Genomic DNA, 26,415 nt, shown 5'->3' with positions numbered 1-26,415 from the left:
CTGCCCCCACCCCCCCTCCTCTGTCATCACCTATCCTCTCCTCCGCCCTCCCCTCACCCCTCCCTATTCCATCACCCCGCCCACTTTCATTATCCCTCCCATCTTCTCCTCTTTCCCGTCTCCTCCTCCCTTCTCCTCTCCCCTTTATTTCCATAGCGACGGCCTCCGCTCAGGGCAGGAAGTGGGCGGGGGAGGGGGCGGGGCGTCTCTGTGACGCCAAGACCTGGGGTTAAATGGCGAAGCCGGAGGGACTCCAGGTGGGGTTTGAACTGGCCAATGGGCGAGCTGCCGACCGGGTGTCGGAAAAGGAGGCGGAAGAAGGGAGGAGTCGCTGGGTGTGGCGGACTGCATCCGCCTCGGCGTCTCCATGGCATTACCCTGGCCTCCGATTTCAACGACTTCTTAAGGAGGCGTTTCTGGGCGCAACCGTGCCGTTCCTGGTGAGAGGAGAGGGCTGGGGCTGGGGGCATCCGGCCGGGACCGGTCCCCGAAGTGTATCCCTCCGCCGCGCTCGAAGGTCTGACCCGGGCCAGCACCGCCCCGAGGATTCCCCCTTCTCTCGGGGGACGTCACACACCTCAGAACCCCCGCCGTGGGGGGAGGTGAGGGTTAACGCCGGGGTTACCCGCCATCCGGGCATTTACCCCATCCGATGATCTCGCCAGAAACAGCCCCGGATGGCGCTAGCTCTACCTACTCATGCTTTCTGGATCTCCTGACCCGTCAGGCGAATGGGGATGTCCGTGTTTTGGGGTCCCGGACCCCTCGGGCGCGCCCGGGGAGAACCCCTGCCTGTTCCTTCTCTCGTTTCTCGTTATCCCGCCGGCGATCCCTGGGCCGGTCCTCTTCTGGGTGAGGGCTAGGTTGGGGTGGCGTACGGCCCCTGACAGGCAGACCCCGGGTGAGGGAGGCGGTTTCCTTCCCCACACTCGAAAGACCTCCCATCTCCCCATGTTCCCCGGTGACTTTTTTCGGTTTCTGCTTCCTCTGGGTCCCTCGGTGCTCTTGTAGTTGTGGCGTTAACCCTTGGCAGGGGAATGCCCACATCGAGGTTTGAGGAAGAAAATTCATCTCCCTATTCCTTCTTACCTGGGAACTCTCAGTTACCTTTCTCCTTCCCTCCTCTTCCCCCCCAAAAGAGCAAAGTGGGTCCCTTAGTGTTCTGCCACCAAGCCTTTCCCCTCACTGATAGAGAAACCTTCTCATTGGGGTCCCTTGACATTCTGTCTCCTTGGCAGCCCAGGCTTGTTTTAGCTCTGCTTAGCTTTTGTCATCTCATCCTTTTTAAATGGGGCTGAAGCTGGCAATGCTTTATCAATTGGTATTCAGCCCTGATTATTTAAATAATGAGCAATGTGATAAGATTAAATGATGACCAAATCTTGGAGAGAAGTTGTCAAAGGAATCACCGACTGGACTTTTAAGTTTCCTCTTTTTGGCTTTCTTATTTTGCTTGTGAAATTTTTGACCACAGCATTTAAAAATACACAAATCTAAATCTAAAACATACTGCCAAACTTTTAATACTTTTAAAATACTTTAGAGCTGTGATTGATTAGCCCAGGAGTTTTGGCCTTCCTATTCTTTCTGTGATGATAGGGGTTGGGGGAAGGGGAGAGAAACATTCTAGGACAGTGATGGGCAAACTTTTTAAAGAGGGGGCCAAAGGAAAGGAAATGCTCATCTGTCAGTCTGTTTCTAAGGCAACTCTTTCGAAGTTTCATTGTATTGTATCCTACTCATTGTATTCATCAGATTAGGAATAATGTCCTGTGGCCGGATAGAACATTTCAGGGGGCTGAATCTGGTCGAGGGCAGTAGTTTGCCCATCACTGCTCTAGGGAATTAATAGAGTAAAAAGTAAGGCAAAAGGAAAGAGAAAACTTCCCTTTCAATTAAAAACTGAAAGAGTAAGGTCCTCAGATTTGCTTCAATTCAACAAGTACTACCTGAACAGAAATGTTATCTGTGGGGAAACTAAGCAAGCAAATACTGGTTGAGATGTTCTTAAATTAGATATCCTTCACATTTGATACTAGATAGTTAATAAAAAATTTGATGATTTATTAACACAGTCCTTACTTAGGGCCTAGTACAAATGCTTTTCAGGGACATGGCAAGTGCATATAATCTGTCAGGAACACATATTTGAGTCTATAAAAAAGCTGCCATGGCCTTTCCTCTGAATGGGCAAAATGATCTTTTCAAGTTGCTTTGTCCCCAAAATTCTTTTATGTGAAAAATTAAGTATATTGCAAAACTCCTATTGCTGTGCTGAAATTGATGTTTTTTTAAAATCCTGTAACAAGAATACTGCATTTGATAAATCTTGTGCATAGTGTAAACATGGTTGCCTTAAAAAAGCAGTTTTTTTGCTTTGAGTACTTAAGAGGGACATAAAGTAGAAATTCTTCATGAAGATTATCTGTCCATGCTTAAAGGTATTCTCCCTTACCCCTAAATTTAATAGGCTTAGGTTACAGACTAAATGACATTGTTTTATAAGATTAAGCATGGTAGCCTGTTTTTTATTTTTATTTATCATTAACAGTGCTCTTGACTATGTTCATCTTTCACTTGTCTTTAAACTCTTGTTAACTTGTATTGCATTCCTTCCTTTCTATTACACTGATCAGTGTTGATTTTATTTGAGTTAGTGTTATAATTGTGCTTTACGGAGTAAGGTCACGATAAAAAGTGATGAAACACCAGTTTAAAAGGTCAAGAATGATGATAATAGCCCCCTCAAATTGTCATCATATTTACTTCTCATGTAATGTGTATTTTGTTGCTTGCATAAAAATATAGTTAATAAAATTCTCCAAGTTGATAAAAAATAGTAATTGTGGGAGAACAAAAATGGAAGAGGTTGTTTATTATTTAATTCTTGTGCCCATAAGCAGGTTTCCACCTTGCGGGAAAAGCGGCGTAACGACAGTCACACAAAAAAAGGTCTTACGAACACCTTGCGGAACTCCTAGTGTAACAGTCACGGTATGTGAGGGAACATGGGTCATGGGGCTTCAACATTTTGGCAGCTTTTGCATTAGTGAAGCTTACAAGCCCTTGATAGTTGGTGAAGCACCCTTTAAAGTCACATTCATGTATGTTTTAACTTATTTTGCTTTGCCTATGGTAATTTTGTTTGGTGCCAAGAATCATGCTTAAATTGTGCCTAGAAACTAATTCTAGATTGCTTTTGGTCAGCCTTGCTATATTATTAAAATTTTTTATTATATTGTAATATATCAAAAGATATATTATCCCAAAATCAAACTCAACAATATTTTTTTTTACTTGCAAAATTCATGCAGGACCTTACCTAGTCCTTAACTAGTGCCATTGAGCTGATTCACTTAAAAACAGAAGATTAATAGTTTTAGGAATTATAGTACTAGTATTATAGAACATACTTTGCATTTCTAAAAGTTTTTATTTGCTTGCTGGCTTTTGAACTGTGGCCAAAACTTTTAGGCCCAGGACCTCTAAACCACTGTTATGCAGCACAGATATTTTAAATGATGATGTAGAATCCAAAATTAACCTCCTATTTTGATATGCTATATTACAGAGTTTTTTAGATCATAGGTAAAAGAGAAAGTCAAATTCAAAGGTGTTGGGGTGTGTTCTAGCCAGAGGAAAATTATGGATTTTGCAGACAACTCTCTCTACTGATCCAGTCCTTACTCTAGCTACACTGGAACTCCTTTCAAATGAACTTAGTCATCTACTGCATGGGAATTCAAATCCTTAATCACCTACTGCATGAGAACTCGAATCCTTAGTCACCTACTGCATGAGGACTCAATCTTTGTTCATGCCACTTGAGTGATCTACAAGGATGCATGCGCATGTACGTGGTAGCTGTGCTTTTGGGCCCAGTGGCTAAGTTTTCCGCAGTCTCCCAAAGCAGTGAACTTTCTTTTTCATGCCCAGTTTACTTATCCACAGATCAGCCTTTTATTGTGTTGCCCTCCCTTGTCTGCCAGAAGAGAATGATGAAGGACCGCTCTTCAACTCCCCCCTTACATGTTCACGTGGATGAGAACACTCCTGTCCACGTCCACATTAAAAAGATCCCGAAACCAACACCGGCCAAGAGCCAGGTAGGAGCATGCCAAATGGGGCGTGGTAAATGAAGGCTTCGGACCAGGGCCAGCACCGGGGCCTAGACATCATCCAGGTTTCTTGCTTCATTTTGACTTGATCTTTACTCCAAATGGTTGGGGGAGAAAAGGTTTTTTTTTATTTAGAAGTCAGCAGCAGCATCTTCGTGAAAGGTTTTTTCTCAGCAAAGCACTATGATATGTGTTTGCCTGGGGTTAGCTTACCTGTATGATCATATCCAATTATATATGTTTGTGTGTGTGTTCACTTTTAATAGAAATCACATAAACGTGGCATGAGAGGGGACACTGTGAATGTCCGGAGGAGTGTTCGAGTGAAAACTAAAGTCCCTTGGATGCCTCCAGGCAAAGCATCTGTCCGCCACTTAGGATGCAAATGGGAGGTAACTGAAATTTTTTTTTTCCCCATATAGGCTTCATTGTGCTTCCAAACTAATAATAGTCACACAAACTTGGTTGGAATCCACTTTGAAAACTTTGGGTTTAGGTATTCACAGTCATCTCTGCTTTGTAGTGGATTTAAGTACATAATTTATCATATAGTTTATTTTACCATGAGAAATTCTATATAGCTGTTCTAATCTGTAAAGTATTATAGATGAGGTTTATGATTATATTTAAGCAAATAAGAATTTAAAGATACAAATGAGGCACTTTTTCTAAAGATACTACTAATCTCAGACCATAACTTTTAGAATTCTTTGGCAGTGACCTTCAAAGCAAGTTGTGAACATGGCTAAAAAACCCATTTTGAAATAGTTTATGAAATAATTCAACCCATTATTTCATAGTCACAACTAGTTTTTGATTTATAAAACTGCCTTAATTCCAAATGATTCCTGACTGTTTCCAAAGAATTAAATATATTCTTAAAGTGTTATGATTGCTCTCATTGAAGGCTTTGAAGAGAGTATGCCATTGCTCTGAAAGCAGTTTTCAAAGAATTTCCAAAATACTTTGAGTAATGCTAGCCTCATTGAAATGCATAATTCCTTCCCAATTGTAATTACATTAAAGGAAACAGAACTTATTTAGATGTATATGTTCTACTCAAGATTGGTCTTGTTACTTGATAATCATATGTGCTATATTTTAATTCTCCTGCCCCAAGAAGCTACTTTCTCCCAGGTAACAGGATTATGTTGCTTCTGAGAGAGAAAATAAGGAATAAAATGAAACAGTGAATTGATCAGTATATGTAAAAGCTCATCTCCTAAACTTAGTGACCTTTAGGAGACATACAAACATTAAAACGAATCTCCCTTTTTTTGTGTGTTCAGGATTACATCAAAATGCCCATGGGATGAACTGCTTTTAGTCTCTGTATTACATACTAGTATTATGAGTGCTGACTTGCTGGTCAGGCAGGAGGCTTGGGTATGGCTTTTGTAACCTTGGGCAAGTAATTTAACCTCTATGGAACTTAGTTTCCTCATATGTAAAATGAAATTGTGTTAGTTGATCTCTAATTCTTAAATTTCCCAGGTTCTATGTGCTTTGCTTAATAATTTTTTTCCTTTTGGCTTCTTGGTCTGGTCAGTCACACTACTTTTCTCACAATATGTGTCTATATCTCTGTAAGATTTAGGCCAGATTTGTTTTTCTTCATTTTACAGATCAGGAAACAGAACCAAAGAGAGGGGGAAGTAGATTGGTTCTAGGTACTTTCTGAATTGTTTGGAGATGGGGTGGGTGGGGTAGGGTAATGGGGTAAAGATGCAAGTAGAATCCAGGAATCCTGGCTCATGGTTTTCTTTTTTCCCCCTAAACCTTTACCTTCTGTTTTAGAATTAATACTAAGTATTGGTTCCAAGGCAAAAGAGTAAGGGGCTAGGCAATGGGGATTAAGTGACTTGCCCAGGGTCACACAGCCAGGCACAGTATGTATTCTACAAGTTGGTTGGTTACTCTATACCCTACTCTTATCTCCAATGTACTATACAGCTTTTTTACCTTAGATTTATAAAGTCTTATGTTATAGTAATCTTATCTTTATTGGTCACTTCTGTCTCAGAGTCCGCCTCATTGTCTAGACATAAGTCCACCATCTTCAGAAAAACTTGTTTCAGTGATGCGATTAAGTGACCTCTCAACAGAAGATGAAGAATCCGGTCACTGCAAGTTAAACCGTTTTGAGAAGAAGATGGACAGTTTATTGAATACAGTTGGTTGTCTTAAATCAGAGGTAAGTCTTTGGTGAGCTAGGAGGGGGACACTAAGGGAATTGGCAGCCAGGCAGAGGAAATGTGAAGCAGGAGATGAACTTGAGATGATTTCTGCAGTCCTGTTGTTCCCCTTGGTAACCACAAGACATTTGGTCCTAGGAATAGGATTAAGATTGTCATCTGTGCTTAGTAGACTTTAGGACAATTGAAGCTGGATGCTGATTTGGAATAGTCAGACTGGGAGGATGGGTGAGGGGGAGTGGTTTCTTCTGTAAACATAGCTAGGGAAGTCACACTGTTGAAAATAGACCCCCTTCTTCCCTCTTCCCCTTCCCACCAATCCTTAACAGAGCTCTGTTGTATGGCAAATTGAGCCTGTGGCCCTGCATCTTTTTTTTTGGTGGGAGGTGGTCTGGTTTCTGTGCTGCTGTGGCAACTAGGTAATTAGACCATCAGGAAAGCATAGAAGAATTAGCTAGTATTAAAAAATATATTCCTGAATGCACTGATGTACATATAAGCATGTAACTCCCTTGATCTCCCCACCCCCACCCCACCCCACCCTCAGCTGGCTGCCTGGCAACAATCCCCCTCCCCCTCTCCCTCTCCATACACACCCCTCAGGTTGCATGTTGCCCTTTTGTGACATCTCCTCTCCTCCACCCCTTTTTGAAGGCCACCCTTGTTGTTCATTTTAATCAGATTTTACCTGTGTAAAAATGTTAAAGGGGGGCACTCCACACAATATGATTTGATTTGCTCTGGTACCTGTACCCCCCCTAGAGACAACCCTGCTCCTTGACATCTCCAGTCTACAGAAAGTCCTTGATAATCCCTCCTCACCCTTGCCTTCTTTATCAACCCCCTATGGTCCCCTACCTCTGAGTCGAGGGGTCCTACGGATGAAAAATCTCTTTGCTTTTTTGGCCATTCGGACTATACTTGTGTCCCCTTCTTTAGGTAAAGATGCAGAAAGGGGAGCGCCAGATGGCGAAACGGTTCCTAGAGGAGCGGAAGGAAGAACTGGAGGAGGTGGCCCACGAGCTGGCAGAGACTGAGCATGAGAACACTATGCTTCGACAGAATATTGAGCGTATCAAGGAAGAAAAGGATTTTACAGTGTAAAGCAGTTTTCTCCCGTTCTTTAATATTCACTCCCTACTCTAGAGGTATCTGTAGGATTTTATTTTTTTGTTATCAGAAATGTCTTACCTGGAAGTGTTGCTTCTTATATAGCACATTTTCCACTGGGTGGCTTTTCAGTTTTATACCTTTTCCAAAGAATTAAGCCCATTCAGAATATGTACCTTGGGCTCCCACCTTCTCTCCCTTTCTCATACTCCCTTATCCCAATTCTACTGTCATGCCGTGGTTACTTTTCTGAAAGTAGAAATGACCAGGAGAATAGAAATTAATCCTGAAAAAAGGCAAGAAGGTTGGCATTAAACTTCTTTTCATGCTCCTTCCTCTTCTTATCAATTTGTCCTTTCCCCTTCTTACCCCTCACCTTAGCCAAGAAAGCCACATGGCTTTTTGGTATCTCTATTTTTCCCATCTCTAGGATGGGCCTAATGATCCCTGGGTTTTGAGGTTAGAAAGGACCATGGTAATTGGGGAAGCCTTTAGAACTTTGAAGAGAGAGAGAAAAGGCCCTTTGTTTTGGAGGTAGTCTTGGTGGGTGATGACTCAAGGAATCAAACCGTGTTTACAGGCTACAAAAAAGACATTTACAACAAGAAAAAGAATGTCTCATGTCTAAGCTCGTGGAAGCAGAGATGGATGGAGCAGCCGCTGCAAAGCAAGTAATGGCACTGAAGGATACAATCGGGAAACTAAAATCGGTATGTTGTGGAGGGCTGACTGGGTACTTTCTTCCTCAATCTGAAGTTAACTTTTATGCTTTGATATCAGTTGGTTCTTAGCATTCCTTTCAACTAGATAGAGAGCTCTAGGGGCTCTGGGTTTTACCAGTTCATCTCTTGGCAATTGTACAAACTTATTTCTTCCTACTCCCTAACACATTCTCAGTTATTATCTGGAAGAATTGGTTCATCACTGATGAGTCTAGAGGGAAGCAGTAATAGATCATAAGGGGTTGTAGGATATCAAGTCATGTTGCAGATGGCCAAGAAATCAAACACCACAAGTGGTTATACTTTTCTTTCTGTTCAGTCAAATCTTAGTTGCCCAGTAAACTGCCATCTCTTTTGTAAGCCCTTCTTGAGCACTTCAACTGACAGTTTTCATCTTTTGTTTTTATTTTTATTTTTAAATATTTTTCCATGTTTCTTCCCTCCCCTCTTCCTTTCCCCCTCCCACAGCCGACAAGCAGTTTCATTGAGTTATACAAATGTTATCACTTGATACTATTTCCATATTATTCATTTTTGCTAGAGAGCAATCTTTTAAAGCCTAAACCCCAAATCACATACCCATATATACATGTGATAAGTGATGTCATATGTTTTTGTTTTGCATTTCTACTCCGATAGTTCTTTCTTTCAGTGTGATTAGCATTCTTTCCCATCAATCCTTCAGGAGTGTCCTCACAGTCATCTTTTTTAATTCCTATGAACCACTTATTTAGCCATTAATCATCTACTGTTTTACTTGTTAATTAATTTTTAATTAATTGTGAACTGTATCTTATATCCCTCAACTAGACTCCTTAATGCTTCTTAAAAGTAAGGAGAATCCCTATCTTTTAATTACTTTGTATTACCTGTAGCACTCAGCACAATGCCAGGTACCTACAGAGTGGGCATTTGGTAATAAATTCCTATTGGCAACTTGATTGATTTCTAGGAGAAGCACATGACCTGCACTGACATCAATACACTGACCCGGCAAAAGGAACTTCTCCTCCAAAAGTTGAGTACATTCGAAGAAACTAATCGTACTCTTCGAGATTTGCTGAAGGAGCAACATTCTAAAGAGGTAACCCTGGGTTTTCCTCACTGAGCCACTGTCCCTCACCTTCCTTTTGTTTTTGTGGAGAGGCCTAGTCCCTTACTTAAGCTTGTTTCTTGTCTAACATTGGATTCTTCTTTACCTTTCTGATTTCATAACTTCTATCATATTAAGATTTTAAAACAGGAAATTATGGAATCAGGATTTAAAGAAACCTTAAATGTTATCAAATCTTACCTCCTACCTTTGCAGGAACCTCCTATAAGAGATCCCAGATAAAGGAACTTTCAGTCTTTGCTTCTAGCAAAGGGAAACTCATTGCACTTTGAGGTCGTTGTTCCATTATTGGTCAGCTGTAATTGTTTAATTTAAAAAAAATCAAAGCTGATATCTAATAGAGGCTAATTAGAATTTATTTGAATGTAGTATAGTGATAGAATTCTTGAACTCTTTAAGTTTGGATGATCTGAGTCCGTCCTTCTTCCATATCTGTCAGTAACCTTGGGCAAGAAGACAGTTTGCTGTTCTAGACCTTAATTGCTTTGCTTCTCATTAATTTGCTACTTTAATTTACTGCTATAATTTAAGTTAATTTGCTACTCATTATAAAAATGAGAGAATGCCTAGACCCAAGGTCCATACTTGCTTAATATTCTGTGATTCTATGGTTGTTGCCTTTTCTGACTGGGGGGGCGGGTAAAGGGGTGAGAGTGGAATTTTGTGAGATGAATGGTTAAATCATTTAATTAAAATTTATTCCTAGAAAAAAAATTAAATGGTAAATATATTCCCTCTCTTTTCGGCCAAATTAAAGGTTTTTTTAACTTTTATTTTTTCTAAGAAATTTACTAGTATTACTCCTTTCCATCAAGAAATTTTCATTATTAGAAAAACATTTTAGGAAAACCTGTGACTGTTTTACAGTATCTGAAGCATTCAGTCCCTGTATCTATATCTCTAGTAAAAGGAAGGAAGTGTGTTATGGCATTTAATTTGAGTTTAGCTTCTTTGTGGGGGGTGATTATTTACATTTTTATAGTTATTGTATGCATTGTTCTTTTAGATCCACTTTCTTTATACTGCACTTATTTCTTGAAAGTTTCCCCATATTTCTTTGAATTCATCATACTTACAGTGTTATTTTTTATAGTCTTAAGTAGGTTCTTGATTTGTTGGTTAAAGCACATTAAATGGAGAAATCATTGTTTATTCTTTTACCTATGGCCTTAAATCAAATAGAACAGGGAAGAAAAAAATCCAGATTTTTAACTCCCTTATTCCTAACTGGACACTTTGACCTGAATCTATCCTCTGGTTTTACTTGAGAAAGAGGAAACCACTATGTTGAATTATGTTCATCAGAAGCATTAGAAACTTTAGTAAAATACTACATGCCAACTGTCGGGAAGGAATATATGGTGGGAAGAGGGCAAAAAAATAACATGAGACCTTTCTCTTCATCACTCAGGAAATAGAGGGAATAGAGGTTGTGGGGTGGGTGGGTGGGGGGAGATTGGTTGTATGATATCCTTGATAGTTTGATTGTCCCTGAAGGATTCAGACAAACTGATGGAGCAACAAGGAAACTTATTGAAACGACTGGCCGAAGCCGACTCAGAAAAAGCGGTAATGTGAAGCTACCTTCTTCTTCTTCTTCTTCTTTTTTTTTTTGACATTCTTGATCTTGTTCAGTTGGTAAAAGAATTTTATTGGGGAATTCAGGATACTTTGCCCATGCCAACAGAGTTGTGGGTAGCCTTGGGTATTAGAAGATATAAAATTTCCTACCCTTTCTGAGCCATAGTTTGCTCTGCAAAATGTATAGATAACTGGTTCACTTAAGATAATGTTAGAAGGGTTAATTCCAACAATATTGGCTTGGGTCCCATTTTGGGGGAGCAATGGCTCTTTCCTAGAGCCTACATTTATTTTATAGTAGTGCCAAATATGTGCTCCACGACCTCCAAGAAGGCATGTCACCTGCCTTGTTAACTTCAGCTCTGTGGCTTGTGATTTGGACTGTGTAACCTGGGTTGGCCTGCCAGGACACTGTGACCCAGTGATGAGTCCAAACCTTGCCCTTGGGGTGGGGGTGGGGTGCTCCTTCCTGACCAGCAGAAGGGCAGGACAGCAGCATGCCCTGGAACTTGCATGCTTAGCCTCTTCCCCAGGGGAAACTGAGACATCTGTTGTTTTTTAGCGCCTGCTGCTATTGCTGCAAGATAAAGACAAGGAAGTAGAAGAGCTGCTACAAGAGATTCAGTGCGAGAAGGTAGCTTCTTTCCTGCCCTATCTATTGTTTTTCCTGTTGTGTAGAGAGAGTTCCAACATTGGTACTCTGGATCCTGTTAGTGTTTATTCCTCCCTGCTGTCTTTTCTAGACTCCCAACCTCTCCATTTTTGTTTTGTTTTGTTTATTTTTTTGTTTTCCTAATAAAAAACCCTTATTCTCTGTCTTAGAATCAATACTAAGTATTGGTTCCAAGGGAAAAGAGAGGTAAGGGCTAGGCAATTGGGCTTAATGACTTGTCAAGGGTCACACAGCTAGGAAGTTTCTAAGGCCATATTTGAACCAAGGACCTCCCATTTGTAGTCCTGGCTTTCTATCAACCACCTAGCTGCTCCTCTTTATTTTGTTTTAACAGTGAACTGCATCCAGAATATAGGAAGTGTCTGTTAGATCACCATTCTTGAACCTCTCATAGTGTGTTTTGGGTAGCTTTCATAAAATTTGACAAGCAGATATGCAACTTGTAGTGTTCACAGGTGTGGGGGGGAATCTGTGTGTTCGGGTAAGGGCAAGGATTGCTTTCTGACTTAATCCCTCTGCAGGCTCAAGCTAAAACAGCATCGGAACTCTCCAAGACTATGGAATCCATGAGGGGACATTTGCAGACACAACTGCGGTCTAAAGAAGCAGAAAATAGTCGTCTTGTGATACAGATCAAGGTACCAGCCCTTCAGAGTTCTGGGTTCCATAGAATGAATTCCATTCTTCTTGATAGTGTTTCCAGGGTGTTCTCTCTTAGGGTCTATAAGGAGACCAATCTGAGGAATGTAATGAATTTAGTGTACGTTGATGTGGCCATACAATACATTTTGGCCTGTGAGTGTATGTTGTATCTTTCATATATCCCAGGGACTGATGTATTTTTATAAGATAGAGCGCAAAACATACTTGTTCTGGTGTCAGAACCAAGGCTCAAATCTTGATTTGACCACAACTCGTGATTTCAGGTAAGTCACTTCTCTGGGTCTCAATTTCCTTATCTGTTAAATAAATGGATTGATCTTGTTGACCTTTGAGGTTACTTTTCTAATTGGCCTCCTTTTACATAAAAGTCTAAGGAAACTACTAAATGGGCAATTTGTATCAATAGCAATTTTGACCATTCCATTGGTGTTTTACCTTTCAGACTAGTTGTTAATGGATTTTTGGCTTAGGTTGTCTTGCCCTCTAGTATTTGTGATAGGCAAACTTTTTAAAGAGGGGGCCAAAGGAAAGGAAATGCTCATCTGTCAGTCTGTTTCTAAGGCAACTCTTTCGAAGTTTCATTGTATTGTATCCTACTCATTGTATTCATCAGATTAGGAATTATGTCAGGTGTGGCTGGATAGAACATTTCAGGGGGCCGCATCTGGCTGGTAGGCTGTAGTTTGCCCATCATTGCTCTAGTAGGTTTGAGGTTAAAAAGTTAGTTTAAAAAAAACAAAACCCACCATATACACTATGCAATTCAAACAAATTTATTTCAGTAATTCCAGGATCTATGGCTTCTTTAATATGTATATTCTCTATAAATGCAGTTTGCAGCCCTTCTTCTTACTTAGATGGTTTTTGAAAGATGTTGTAGCTGAAAAAAATTAGTCGCTGCTAATTTGGTGTGATGGGCCTTTCTTAACTCGGTTATGTTCTTGGTACACCATAAATACAATCTGTCATTAGACCCATACTTAAAGCTTTCCCAGCTTGGCATAATCTACTAAAGCTTATACTTTGCTGGCAAAGTTTTTGAGAACTCAGTTTCCTTCCACACCAAAATGATGAATTAGAGTAGGACTTTAGCAGATGGAAGGTTCAAATTAAAATGAAAATAAAGCAGAATCCCAGTAAAGGGAGGCAATAGTTGGCACAGGGTGGTCAGTGTTGCAGTTGAGTGTTGAATATAGTAGCCCTAGGTTTCCTGACAGGCAAGGCTGAATGAGGAATATGCTTGGTTGTATCATTTTTTTTTTTTAAACCCTTACCTTCCAGCCTTAGAATCAATACCATGTATTGGTTCCAAGGTAGAAGGGTGATAAGAGCTAGGTAATGGGAGTTAAGTGACTTGCCTCAGAATCACACACCTAGGAAGTGTCTGAGGCCAGATTTGAACCTAGGACCTCCCTTCTCCAGGCCTGACTCTCAACCCACTGAGCTGAGCTATCCAGCTGCCTCTGGTAGAATCATTTTTCTCTGATAAAAAGAAGCAGGTAAGTTTTCCTGTACAGGGAATTTGGAGAGGAATTTATTATACTTTAAAGGTAATTAAAATGTAATTAAAGGTAACACAGTAGATCATGAAGATGCATGATAACAGCCTTCCTTCTGAGTCCTCTTATTCCCTCCCTCCTGTCTAGTGGTTCATGCAACATTTCTTGACATTCTGGTGATCTGAAAGAAATTTAAAGTGTGAAACTCCTTTGGAAGTGAATAAGCAATTATTCCTGCAAGAGGAACATTGAGACTCAAAACTCATTAAGCCTCATTCTTCATTTCCATCGCTAGAATTTGGAGCGCAGCGGTTCTCAGCATAAGGCTGAAATGGAAGCCATCATGGAACAACTGAAGGACCTCAAGCAGAAGGGAGACCGGGACAAAGAAGCCTTGAAGAAAGCTATCCGAGCACAGCAGGAGAGGGCAGAGAGGAGTGAAGAGTATGCCGAACAGCTGCATGTCCAGCTTGCAGACAAGGTAAAGGAGCTGAAGATAATTCACATCCATACAAATGGCACTTTTTTTCATAGTGACCCTTTGAGGGGGAGGTATTAGTACCCATTTTACATATGAGGAAACTCTGACTCTGAGAGGCTAAGTGATATATACCCATCATAACCTAGTAGCTTGTCGGGGTCCAAAGTAGAATGCCAGCACAAGTCTCTTTACTTTGAGACTAATGCTTTGGCCCTTGTCCTGCCCAGCCTCTTATCCAGGCCTGACCTTGGGTAGGACATCTTGCTTCCTGTTGATCCTCTTAAGTAGGGCAGTCTGTTGTGTGTTACATTGAAAGAACTAGTCATACTGAACTTAGGGTGGATGAAATTTGCCTGCCAAGAACATTATTTAGGGATAGTTTATAAAACAGGAAAATTGTAGGGTAGTCATAGTACAATAATTGAAGATTCCCTGGGAAGATTAGAAAAAGAGGATACCTGAGGGAGGCAGCTGGGTGGCTTAGTGGATTGAGAGTCAGACCCAGAGATGGGAGGGTCCTGGGTTCAAATCTGTCCTCAGAAGACACTTCCTAGCTAGCTGTGTGACCTTGGGCAAGTCACTTAACCCCATGGCCAAGCCCTTACTACTCTTCTGCCTTAGAACCAATACCCAGTATTGATTCTAAGATGGGAAGGGTAAGGGTTTTGAAAAAAAAAAAAAGGGTTTTTTTCAGGCTTCTGAAATAGTGTTATCCAATAGAAGGAGTTACAGGCTAACAATTTACCCACCCTTAGGTTCTTATCCTAGCTTGGTTACTGTCATAAAAGACAGCAGACCCCCTAAGGCTTTGAAAGAAAAGGGTTTATAAGAGAACCATAACATTAGTAAATCACCAGACACCTCTGCTTCTCAGTTTCCCCATTTGTAATAAGTTGAACTATCCCTGATGGTAATGATAAGGAGTGGTCATCAAGTTTTGAGCATTTTGTAAGGAAACTGCATCAATTCCTGTGGTTCAAGTGGCTGTGTAAGAAAGGACTTACAAGTTTTACTATTATTATGGTCACTTAAAATTTGGGAGCAATATTTTCTCAGGTTTTAGGCAGTTTCAGATTGTAGAGTCTAACATTGCCCACCTTTTTTGGCTTTTCAGAATGATGGATTGTAGATGATGGGCCTGGACTCATAACCTCATTTTGCTAGTTTGAAAACCTGAAGGCCCTGAATGAGAGAATTCTTTGTGCCAAGGCCAGGATCTCTTGTCCTTTGGGCTGATGAGTCTCTTTTGTCCCTTTCCTGGTGTCCCCAGGATCTCTATGTTGCTGAAGCCCTCTCTACCTTGGAGTCCTGGAGGAGCCGCTACAACCAGGTGGTGAAAGACAAGGGAGACCTAGAGCTGGAGATCATTGTGTTAAATGAGTAAGGTCTTGGGATTGGGCAGAGGCCTTGGGGGGGGGGGCGGGTTAAGTATGGGAAAGATATTAGGGTATGGTTCAACCTTAACCTTCCTTTATCTTAACTGTTAATGGAGAGGGATCTATCTGGCAGTAAAGAAGTCATGGATGGTGGGGCAGGGGGAGGGGAGACTTTGTGTGGCCTGGTGTAGATTTTAAGATTAATTGGTTTGACCAGATTCCTTGGAATGTCTCTCTTTAATTCAGATCCCATTTAGTGTCCTGTCCAACTAGTTTCTACAAGGCTCAGATGAGAAAAACTGGGCTTTTTGGTATTTCTTGTCACTTGGTCCTAAAATTGATATTACTCTAGCCAAGTGGATGGTAATAGGAACAGTAGATAATAGTCCATTTGGGCCTGAAAAATTGAGGGCAGGGGCTAGTAAAATAGCAAGATGTCTTGGATAGTGGAAAAAAGAGAAGTCACTGCCACCCATGGCTTCTCTATGTGACAGCACCTCTAAGGTTCTGTCTGTGAAGAGTCTCAGGTTTCTAGTTCTAGATGGGCATTATGTTCAAGATTGTGCCTGTAACCAATCAGTTCATAGGCTTTGGGGGCAAAATATTGATATAGAGAAACATGGAAAGATGAAACCTGGCTTTTTTAGTTGGGTTGTGCAGGAACTGTGAGGGGGGTGGTGGTGGTGGTGGTATATAGGGTAGTTTAGTCATATGGCCTGGACAACACATGTGTATTTGTTTTGTGTTTATATTTAGGGCAATATTGAACTTTAAAGTTAATGTATTTAACTTTTTCTTTGTATTTTCAGTGCCTATAGTTTCTGATACATTGTAGGCTCTTAATAAATGCTTTATTGATTAAAAATAAACATATATACAAACATTAAGAACAACTTATGTAAACTTTCCCTATCCTTAGGAGCATCCAAATGCATGGATAGTTTCATGATTTCATATGTTTTTTTCTCTATTTTCAGTATATGGTCTTTTATGTTTTAATCATCATGGCAATCGTAGTTGTCTCATGGCAGTTATATCATAGTCTGTTCAGTCATTCCTCAGCCATTGAGCATTAGTTAGTTCCAATTTTTTTCTATTCTAATCATCATGGCCATTCATTTATCAAGTATTTATTAAGAAAACTAGCACTTGAAGAGGGGAAGGCACAGGGAGGGAGATCAGCATAAGCTTCTTATAGGAAATAACATGAGCTAAACATTAAAGGGAGCTAGTAATTCTGAGAAGAGAGGTGAAAGGAGTGCATTCCATGCATGGAGACAGCCTATGCAGAGGTGAAGAGATGGATCATGGAATGTTGTGCTCAGGAACACTAAGTAGACCAGTTTGCTTAGAATACAGAATTGTGAAGGAAGAAGTAGGCTGGAGGGGGGGGGGGGGTAACCCAGGCAATTAGGATAGGCTTTAAAACTAAACAGAAATGTATGTTTTATTCTGAGGGCAAAAGGGAACCTTCCATTGGAGTTTCTTGAGTAGAGTCATCATACAGTCAGACTTGTTATTCAGGAATATTGATTTGGCAGCTATCGGGAAGATGAATCAGAGCCCGGGAGGCTATTGAAGAGATTATTGTAGTATTTTCTAGGTGTAAAAAGAAAGTTTGCCCAAACCATGGCTGTTTGAATAAAGAGGAAGAGATGAATTTGAGAGATAGAATCAACTAAATTTATAGGAAGAAAAGAGTTGAGGGTTTACTCCAAGGTTACAAACCTGGATGATCAGAAGAATGGAAGTTTCCTGGACAAAAATTTAGTTACTTAGGGGAGAAAAATGAGTTTTGTTTTAGATATGTTGGATTACAGATGCCTATGAGACAAACTAGTTGGAAATGCCCAATAGATAACTGTTGATGAGGGACTAGAATTAATGAGAGGGAGAGACTGAAGCTGAACAATACAGGTCTAGCAGTTATCTGTGTGAGAGTGATAGTTGAATCTAAGGAAAATGATGAGATCGCCAAGAAGAGTATACAGAGAGAAGAGAAGAGGGCCTGGTATAGAACACAGGGTACAATTGCATATAAGAAATAAAACAAGGATAATGATCCAGCAAAGAAGACTGAGAAGAAACATAGAAACATAGAAGAACTAGGAAAAGTCATGAAAACTCAAGACAGTTTAGGAGGAAGAGGAGTGAACAATATGAACTAAGGAAAAGGCATTGGATTTGGCAGTTTATAATAGATCATTGGTGACCTTGGAGAGAGCGTTTTTATTGAGTGAACTTAGAAGCCAGATTTCAAGTTCAGAAATGACCATGGGAGTGGAAAAACTCATTTAAGTTGGCTTATTTTCCAGAATTTGGGACGTGAAAGGGAGAAGAAAATTTAGGATGATACCTTGAAGTGTTAATGTTCGGTTAGGGCCAAGTGAAGGTTTTCTAAGGATGGGAGAGATCTAGACAAGTTTATAAATAATAGAGAAGGAACCAGTGGACAAGGAAAAATTGAAAATTAGATTGAGAGAGATGAAATGATCAAAGGAACAAATACTGAGAAGAGGAGTTGAAAGGGTAAGGATTAAGGGCAAAAGAAGAGGAGGTTGGCATTATACGGAGAATGACCACCTGGAGGAGCCAGGTTTCCATGAACCCAAGGAGGAAAAGCATAAGAGGCACTAATGTTGAACAAAGGGATAGCCTTTATTATTTAATATTGATATTATCAATAAAATGAAAATTCCAAAGGACTCAGTGAAATTGGGGAGTAAGGAGGAGGGGTCATAGGAGGGATGACCTTGAAGAGTGACTAGGAATAAGGACTAGAGGGTTGATAGCTAGGTAAGAGTTTATAATCCTTGTAATCCAGGGATTTTGAGTATAGCCATAGAATAACATCTTGTTCACCCCCTTTGCAGTAGCTATGGTCCTGTTGATTTAGTTATTTCCTGAGCATAAGGTGAAGAATTAGGGAAAGGAAGGGGAGAAATATTGGATGAAAATTAGCCATGGCAAGGTAGATGCAAATAACATGATGGTGTACCTAATGGTCAAAAAGCCTATAAGGCATAGCTGGTTATAAAGGTACAAAGTATATGGTTCAGATTTATTCACTCCTTAATTATCAGTCAAGACAATCTGTCCAATAGTTATTTCGGTATTGAGTAGATTATCTCCCCTTAGATAGGGTGAGGCTGATGTTTTGGTTGATAGCTATTAACAACTTACTACAAATAGATTAGATGAGTTTTTAAAAAATTTATTTATTTGGTATATAGTCTTTTTATTTTTTATGTATACATATGTATATTTTTATACTTCATATTTTATATCATGTGTATGTTATATATATGCATATATATATATATATATAAAACCAATTACATGTCATAAATTTTCCCCCTCCCAGGGCTGGCAGGCAATTTGATCTGGGTTATACATGTATTAACATATTTGGCATATAGTCTTAAGACCAATTTCATAGCTCTTATGATATTTTGCCACATTGCTTTCCAGAAAGATCGCACCAATTTGTACAGTCTCAGTACAATAATAGCTAGAAGATTAACTAAAAATGTAGGTCCATGGGGGAGCCAGCTAGGTGGCTCAGTGGAGAGAGAAGCAGACCTGAAGATAGGAGGGCCCCGGGTTCAAACCTAGCCTCAGATACTTCCTAGTTGTGACCTGGGTAAGTCACTTAGCCCCCATTGCCTAGGCCTTACTGCTCTTCTGCCTTGAAACCAATACTTAGTATTGATTCCAAGACAGAAGGCAAGGGTTTTAGATAAAATATAAGTCCTATTTAATAGTAACAAAAAAAAATTAAGTATATTTGGATGTTAATTTACTAAGGAACATGAATGACCTATCTAAATAGAATGATAACTTTAGTGGCAGAAAAAAGGGAAGCATTGAAGAAGTTAAGGTATTTTCTTTGCTCAGGGCCAAGATTATTAAATATCCTACATATGATACTTAATCCATAAATTAAATTATTCATTGAGTATATGTTAATATGTTTCTCTGACATGAAGAGATGACCAGAATATTGGAATATCCTCAAAAACTTTGCAAGTGGAGTTTAAACTCTGACTAGACTCTTACTAAGCTGAGCTCGAAAAGCTTTCAGTATTGTTATATCAGTGATTGTGGCTGCTGGCCTAGGAGTGGAATGTAGAGACACTCGTCACGAAAAGGTTGGCTATTATGTGACCAATTTGAAGGAGGGAGGGAGGGGGGGAGAGCATAGCAATCCATGAAACATAAAATGTAAAATAGCCCTGTTATTTACAATATCCCTTCCACCTTTGCAATGATTTTGGACTACTAGATAAGAGGAAGCAAGGGTTCTAAAAACATGTTTTTAGATCTTCTCCAAACATTAATTCTTGATACTTAGCAATACTTAACTATTCAGCTAAGAACCATCTGAGGCCAGATTTGAACCTAGGACCCTCCTGTCAGCTAGGCCTAGCTCTCAATCCCCTGAGCCACCCAACTGTACCCCCTTTAACTTTTGAAAGATGAAATTATCATTAAAAGCAAATTAAGAAGTTCTCTATCACTAACTGTATGTATCTGCCAGGTTTATGATCTGTTTCCCAAACTTGTTATCTTTTTTATTTCTGTCTGGAAGTCTGTAATATATGTCTTTGACAAAATCACTCCTGTTTAGCCTTCCACTGATTTCACTCCAGGGGCCCTCTACCATCCTCTGATTTCTGGACTTCCTCATCCATCTTAACTTACAATGCTATCTATCCTGTCCCTCCTTTTTTACTTATTGTTTCTTTTGAATAAGGTATACACATCCAGATCCATATTTCAGTCAGGAGTTTCATCCCACCAAATCTCTTAGGGGACACATATGAGGTCAAATTTGTGTTAGGTCCTCCAGTTTCTTCTTGCTTTTGTTGCCTAAATTTTGGGCATTTGTATACAAACAACTTTAGGTCAGGTTGTTTTTGTACAAGAAGATCCTTTTCCCTTGCTTGCTGCCGACTGCTGTCTTGAATTTTGTCTCATTAACCTATTGGGTGTTCCAGTTGCTGTTCTGTTTGTAACCCATAGATAGCAAGAAGCATGATTTAATGAGACACTTAAAAAAAACCCATCCATGGAGTGTTCATGATAACCATAAGCAAATATCCATGATAAAAGGTATTGATAAGTTTATGTGCCAACATCTGTTGCAGAGAAGAACTTGAGAACATTCCTCTTCAAACTAAATCAGCATTTAAATTGAGTTCTTGGTGATGTCAATGTAAGAGGGAGCAGGGAGAGATAATGAAAACTGTTTGAAAATACAGTGCAGAAGAAGAAATGAAAATAAGAGACCAAAAATTGTAGGTTACTACTATCCTCTTTCTTTTTTTTAACTTTCTATCCCTTTTTTTAAATTACAAGGTAAAAACAATTTTTTAACAATGGTTTTCTCACTTTTTGCAATATGAATTCTCTTATCTCCTTCCCCTCCTTCTCCAGAAGTTAAACAATCTGACATAGATTGACACAGTATTTTTTTACAATATACATTCCTCCTGTTATAAAAGAAGACATATTACACGTGTAAGAAAAAACTCATGTAGGAAATAAAGCAAGAAATGGTATGGTTTGATCTGCATTCATACTCTTGACAGTTGCTTCTATGGCTTTGTTTGGCACTTTTTATCATGAGCCCTTTGGGATTGTTTTTGATGCTTGTCTCACTGATAATAGTTTATTTCTTCACAGTTGATCACCATACAGTATTTTCTGTTACTGTATACAGTGTTTTGATTCTTCTCATTTCACTTTGCCATCAGTTCATACAAGTCTTCATCCAAGTTTTTCTGAAATCATCCTATTTGACATTTCTATTATATACTACAACTTTATTCAACCATTCCCCAATTGATGGACATCCCTTCTGTTTCCAATTTTTTTTGCCACCCCAAAGAGATGAATATATTTTGTACATGTAGATCCTTTTCCCTTATCTGTGATCTCTTTGGAATATAGACCTAGTAGTATTGCTGGGTCAAAGGATATGCACAATTTTATGGCCACACTTTAAATATATATCTATAAAATACCTAAAATCTCCCTCTTACACTTTGGATGTGGTTCCAAATTGCTTATAGTTCTGTTTCTTTTTCTTTTTGTGTGTGTGTGTATAGACTTTTTTAAACTAATTTTTATTTTTAAATATTTTTCCATGTTTACATGATTCATTTTCTTTTCCTCCCCTCTTCCCTCCCCCCTCTCAGAGCTGATAACCAATTCCGTACAGTTCTGTTTCTTATAAATCTTGTCTTCAGGAAAAGATTCTGAAGGCATTGAATGTGGTAAATACTGAAAATCACCAAAAAATAAATGACAGCATCTTAATAAATAGGAAAAATATCATTAAATGGGTGTGTTTAGGATCAGCTCAGTCATATCTTTGAACATATGATTATACAATCACATATTAGAGTTAGGGTTAGAAGGGGAAGAGTTAAGATAAATACTACATGAAAAGGAAAAAAGAAAGGGGAGAGAGGGCAATATATATGTGATTATAGCAGTTCAAATTCAACCTCTTTAAATAAGTATTCAACTCTCTAAAAAATGGAAATGGGCAAAAGTAAAGATACTAACTACAATAGAAATGCATTCAAGGCTATTGTTGTTTCAGTCATGTTTGCCTCTTAGTGACTCCATTTGGGGTTTTCTTGGCAAAGATACTGGAATGGTTTGCCATTTCCTTCTCCAGCTCATTTTGCAGTTGAGGACACTAAAGCAAACAGAGTTTGTGACTTGCCCAGGTTAGTAATTGTCTGAGGTCATGACATCTGAACTCGGGTCTTCCTGACTCCAGGCCCAGTGCTCTATCTACTCTCTACCATCTATCTAATAATATATAGTTTTTTAAGTGTTAAGGGATTGATTTTCACAATGTCACAAAGACTCCAAAAGAATCGGAAAAAAAAACAACAAAAGTATGATTACCAAAAATGGTGAGAAGATATCTGTATCTGCCAATCCAAATGGATACTTTTTCTTCTTCCTCAGATCTTGATGAGAGTGATCTATGCATGAGTACACTGTTGGATTCCATCATTAAAATGTGATTAGGCAATGAGTAGATCATTTTGCAGACTGTTTTCTATAGCAGATTGTCTTCAAACAAATTTGATTGGAAGGTATAGAGAAAATACTATTCCACTGTTATAAAAAAATTAAGAAATAAGAAATGTTTTTAGTGACAAGGTGTCTGTAAAGACTCCCCTCAAATTTGATTTCTCACATACATATCAAAATCAATAAAAGCATTTAATGACAGATATAACCACAGAGATTAACTTTGTTCAATGATTTGCTGAATGTCAACATTTAGTAAGGCAACAAACAAGGAGAAATGCTCACCAAAGTTATTCACTGGTTTCAGGAAGTATCCTTGGAATGTCCTACACAAAATCCAAACAATAGGATTCTTTTTTGACAAAGAAATTCTATAAATAACTGGTTTTTAGATGATATTGTTTCATTTGCATCAAACAGTGGGAGACTATGGGCTCTTCTCTGATTATTTAAGAGACTGAAGTAACATCCACACTGGAGAGAATGTAGAAAAAGAATGCATATATCTGGAGTTTGAAATGCATTGGGATAGATAATCCACTGAGTTAGCTACCAGGACTTAGGTCTTGGGCGGCAGGTACTATAGAGGGGTCAGTAAGCCAGGCCCTTTTTGAAATAGGAAAAAGAGAAGAATAGGCTATACTGTATTTGAGAATTTGAACTGTACTTAAAAAAATACTCAATTTTATTTTTGGCTCCAAATTCTCTCCTTCCCTATTCCCCTTCCCTATCCATGGAAAAGGTGAGAAAATTAAAAACCATTATAAATATGCATAGACATGCAAAACAAATTTCTGCATTAGTCATGGCCTCTCCCTACTCTACGAAAAAGGAAGAAAAACAATGAAATTGAAGAAAATGTGCTTCAGTCTACTCATAGTCAATAGTTTCTGTCTGGAGTGGATATGTTTCATCTTGAATCCTGTGAATTGTGGTTGGACAGAATTACTAAGTGTTTCAAAGTTGATTATCTTTACAATATTCTTTGCAATATTGCTGTTACTGTGTAAATTGTTCTAGTTTTGCTCACTTTACTCTATATCAGTTCAAACAAGTTTTCCTAGGTTTTTCTGAATCCATTTTCTTCACTATTTCTTTAGGATAATAATATTCCATTGCATTCATATACCTTCACTTTTTCAGCTGTTCCAGTTCATGGGCATCCCCTTAGTTTCTTCTTCTTCGTCTTTTTTTTTTAAACCCTTAATTTCTGTATATTGGCTCCAAGGCAGAAGAGTGGTAAGGGTGGGCAATGGGGGTCAAGTGACTTGCCCAGGGTCACACAGCTGGGAAGTGTCTGAGGCCAGATTTGAACCTAGGACCTCCCGTCTCTAGGCCTGGCTCTCAATCCACTGAGCTACCCAGCTGTCCACCTTAGTTTCTAAACCTTTGCCACCATAAAAAGAGCTGCTATTATAAATATTTTTGCCCATATGTAGGTTTTTTTCTGTTTTCTTTGATATCTTTGGGATATAGACATAGTAGGGTCAAAGGTATAAATAGTTTAATTGTTTTTTGGACATAGTTCTAAATTGCTTTTCAGAATAGTTAGAATAGTTCACAGCTTCTTTAACAGTGAATTTTTGGTGCAAAACATGAAGTGTTTTCTCATAATCTCTCAAGCATTTGTCATTTTCCATTTTGTCGTAATCCTAGCTACTAGTCTGATGAGTGTGAGGTGAGTACCTCATAATTTTAATTTGCATTTCTCTAATTATTAATGATTCAGAATACTTTTTCATGTAGTTATTGAAAGCTTGGATTTCTTCCTCTGAAAACTGCTTATTCATATTCTATGACCATTTATCAGTTGGAGAATGGCTGTTATTACTATAAATCTGAACCAGTTTCCTATGTATGTGTCTTGGAAAATAGGACATTTGTCAAAGAAATTTACTGCCTGTTTCCTGCTTTTCTTATTTTAGCTGTCTTGATTTTGTTTGGCCAAAAACTTCTTAATTTTATGTAATTAAAATTATTCATTTTAGTTCTTACAAACCTCTATCTCTTATTATGTAGTCATGAACTTTTCACTTCTTCCCATACTCTACTAATTTGCTTATATCACCCTTTATGTCTAAATCATATGCACTTTTGAGTTTATCTTAGTATAGTCTGACATGTTGCTCTATGCCAAGTTTCTGCTAGATGACTTTCCAGTTTTCTCAACAGTTTTTGTCAAAAGATGAGTTCTTAAAGATGGGATCTTTGGGTTTATTGAACACTAGGGAACTGGGCTAATTTGCTTCTGTTGTATACCTAATCTGTTCCACTGAAAGATATCTCTTTCTTACCCAGTACCAAATGATTTACACAGCTTTTGTAATATTTTAATCAGTTTGGTCAATCAGTAATTTGAGATATGATATTGCTAGTCCCCTTTCCTTACCCCCACCTCCCAATTCCCTGGATAGTCTTGATCTTATTTTTTTCCAGATGAATTTTACAATTTTTTTCCCTAACTTTATAGAAGTAATTTTATTGGCATGGTATTGGGTAAATAAATGTAAATAGTTATTGATGTTTTTATTACATTGACTCAACCTACCCATGAGCAATTCATATTTCTCCAATTATTTAGATCTCTATTTGTGTAAAATGTTTTGTCATATCGTTCCTGTGTGTTTTGGCAAGATAGATTCCCAAGTACTTTATACTGCATATAATTATTTTAAATATAATTTCTCTTGATTTGAGTTTTATTGGTAATATGCAGACATGCTGGTAGTTTGTGTGGGTTTATTTTATATTCTGTAATTTTGCTGGTTATTGTTTCAATTAGTTTTTTTAGTTGAACCTCCCCAGGGTTTTCTAAGTAAACCACCATAATGTACAAAGAGTGGTAGTTTTGTTTTCTTATTGCTTGTGTTTATTTTCTTCAATTTTTTTCTCATCTTTTTGCTGTAGCTAGAATTTCCAGTAAAATATTTAATAGTAGTGGTGATAATGGACATCTTTATTTCACTTGTAGCTATGCTCCATTCCTGTGGTTTTTAGTGGTTTTAATTGGGTTGAATGTTGTCTTTTGTCAAAAGCTTTTTCTGCATCTTGAATAATCATTATAATTTTTGTTTTGGATATGGGCAGTTATGCTTTAATGCTTTAAGTTTTTTTAGCATGAAACCAGTCCTGTTTTCCTAATATAAATTCCATCTGATCATAGTATTATGGTCTTTTTTGTAATCTCCTTGCCTAGTGTTTTAGTTAAAATTTTTGCATCAATATTCATTAGAGATATTGATTTATATAGTTATAGTTTTCTGTTTTGACTTGCCCTTAGGTATCAAAATAATGTTTGTGTTAGGGGAAAGAATTTGGTAGGACTACTTTACCTATTTTTTCCATACAGGTTATATAGTATTGGTATTAGTTTTTTAATTTCGTAGAATTCACTTGTAAATCTGTTGTCATGGTATTTTTTCCTTAGAGAGTTCATTTATGGCTTGTTCAATTTCTGTTTTTTAAAAGATATAAGGATTATTTAAATATTTTCTTTCCTGTTCTATTAATCTGGGATGTTTATATTTTTGAATAAAATTTTTATATTTTTTCATATTCATCCATTTAATTTTTAACATAATTTTTAATAGTTGTTGAGTCAATGTGATGTAGTAGAGATAAGGTAATAGACCTGGAGTCAGGATAGAACTAGTTTTGTATCTCATCCCTATTACACTGGTTTTGGTTTTGGACAAGTAATTTAACATCCTCAAAACTTCAGTTTCCTCATCTATAAAATGGAGAATGATATCTATAAGTATTTAAGGGAGTTGTAAAAATCCAATGAGAATAATATATGTGAGAGACTTTTGCAAACCTTTAAA

At 38.4% G+C, this 26,415-nt stretch overlaps 1 protein-coding gene across 7 annotated transcripts in view; it reads left to right on the top strand.

Annotated features, from left to right (window-relative positions):
• Positions 1–276: 276 nt before the first annotated feature.
• Positions 277–26,415, top strand: part of ODF2 (outer dense fiber of sperm tails 2) — a 41,012-nt gene continuing 14,873 nt past the window's right edge. For 2 of the 7 annotated variants that reach the window (XM_044664034.1, XM_044664033.1), the window contains exons 1-12: positions 277–440; positions 2,904–2,994; positions 4,385–4,453; positions 6,142–6,312; positions 7,253–7,413; positions 8,004–8,133; positions 9,098–9,229; positions 10,757–10,828; positions 11,403–11,474; positions 12,035–12,151; positions 13,971–14,156; positions 15,427–15,536. In XM_044664034.1, coding sequence (XP_044519969.1) covers positions 277–440; positions 2,904–2,994; positions 4,385–4,453; positions 6,142–6,312; positions 7,253–7,413; positions 8,004–8,133; positions 9,098–9,229; positions 10,757–10,828; positions 11,403–11,474; positions 12,035–12,151; positions 13,971–14,156; positions 15,427–15,536 — 1,475 coding nt within the window. Of the gene's footprint in view, positions 441–2,903; positions 2,995–3,989; positions 4,107–4,384; positions 4,511–6,141; positions 6,313–7,252; positions 7,414–8,003; positions 8,134–9,097; positions 9,230–10,756; positions 10,829–11,402; positions 11,475–12,034; positions 12,152–13,970; positions 14,157–15,426; positions 15,537–26,415 lie in introns of those variants that run through there. The other 5 variants (XM_044664029.1, XM_044664028.1, XM_044664030.1 and 2 more) reach the window with 5 other exon arrangements.

The sequence above is a fragment of the Gracilinanus agilis genome, chromosome 2, assembly GCF_016433145.1.
Source record: "Gracilinanus agilis isolate LMUSP501 chromosome 2, AgileGrace, whole genome shotgun sequence".
In the NCBI taxonomy this organism is placed as follows: domain Eukaryota; kingdom Metazoa; phylum Chordata; class Mammalia; order Didelphimorphia; family Didelphidae; genus Gracilinanus; species Gracilinanus agilis.
The sequence above is the reverse complement of the archived record's forward strand: the minus strand, read 5'-3'. Positions and strand labels throughout refer to the sequence as shown.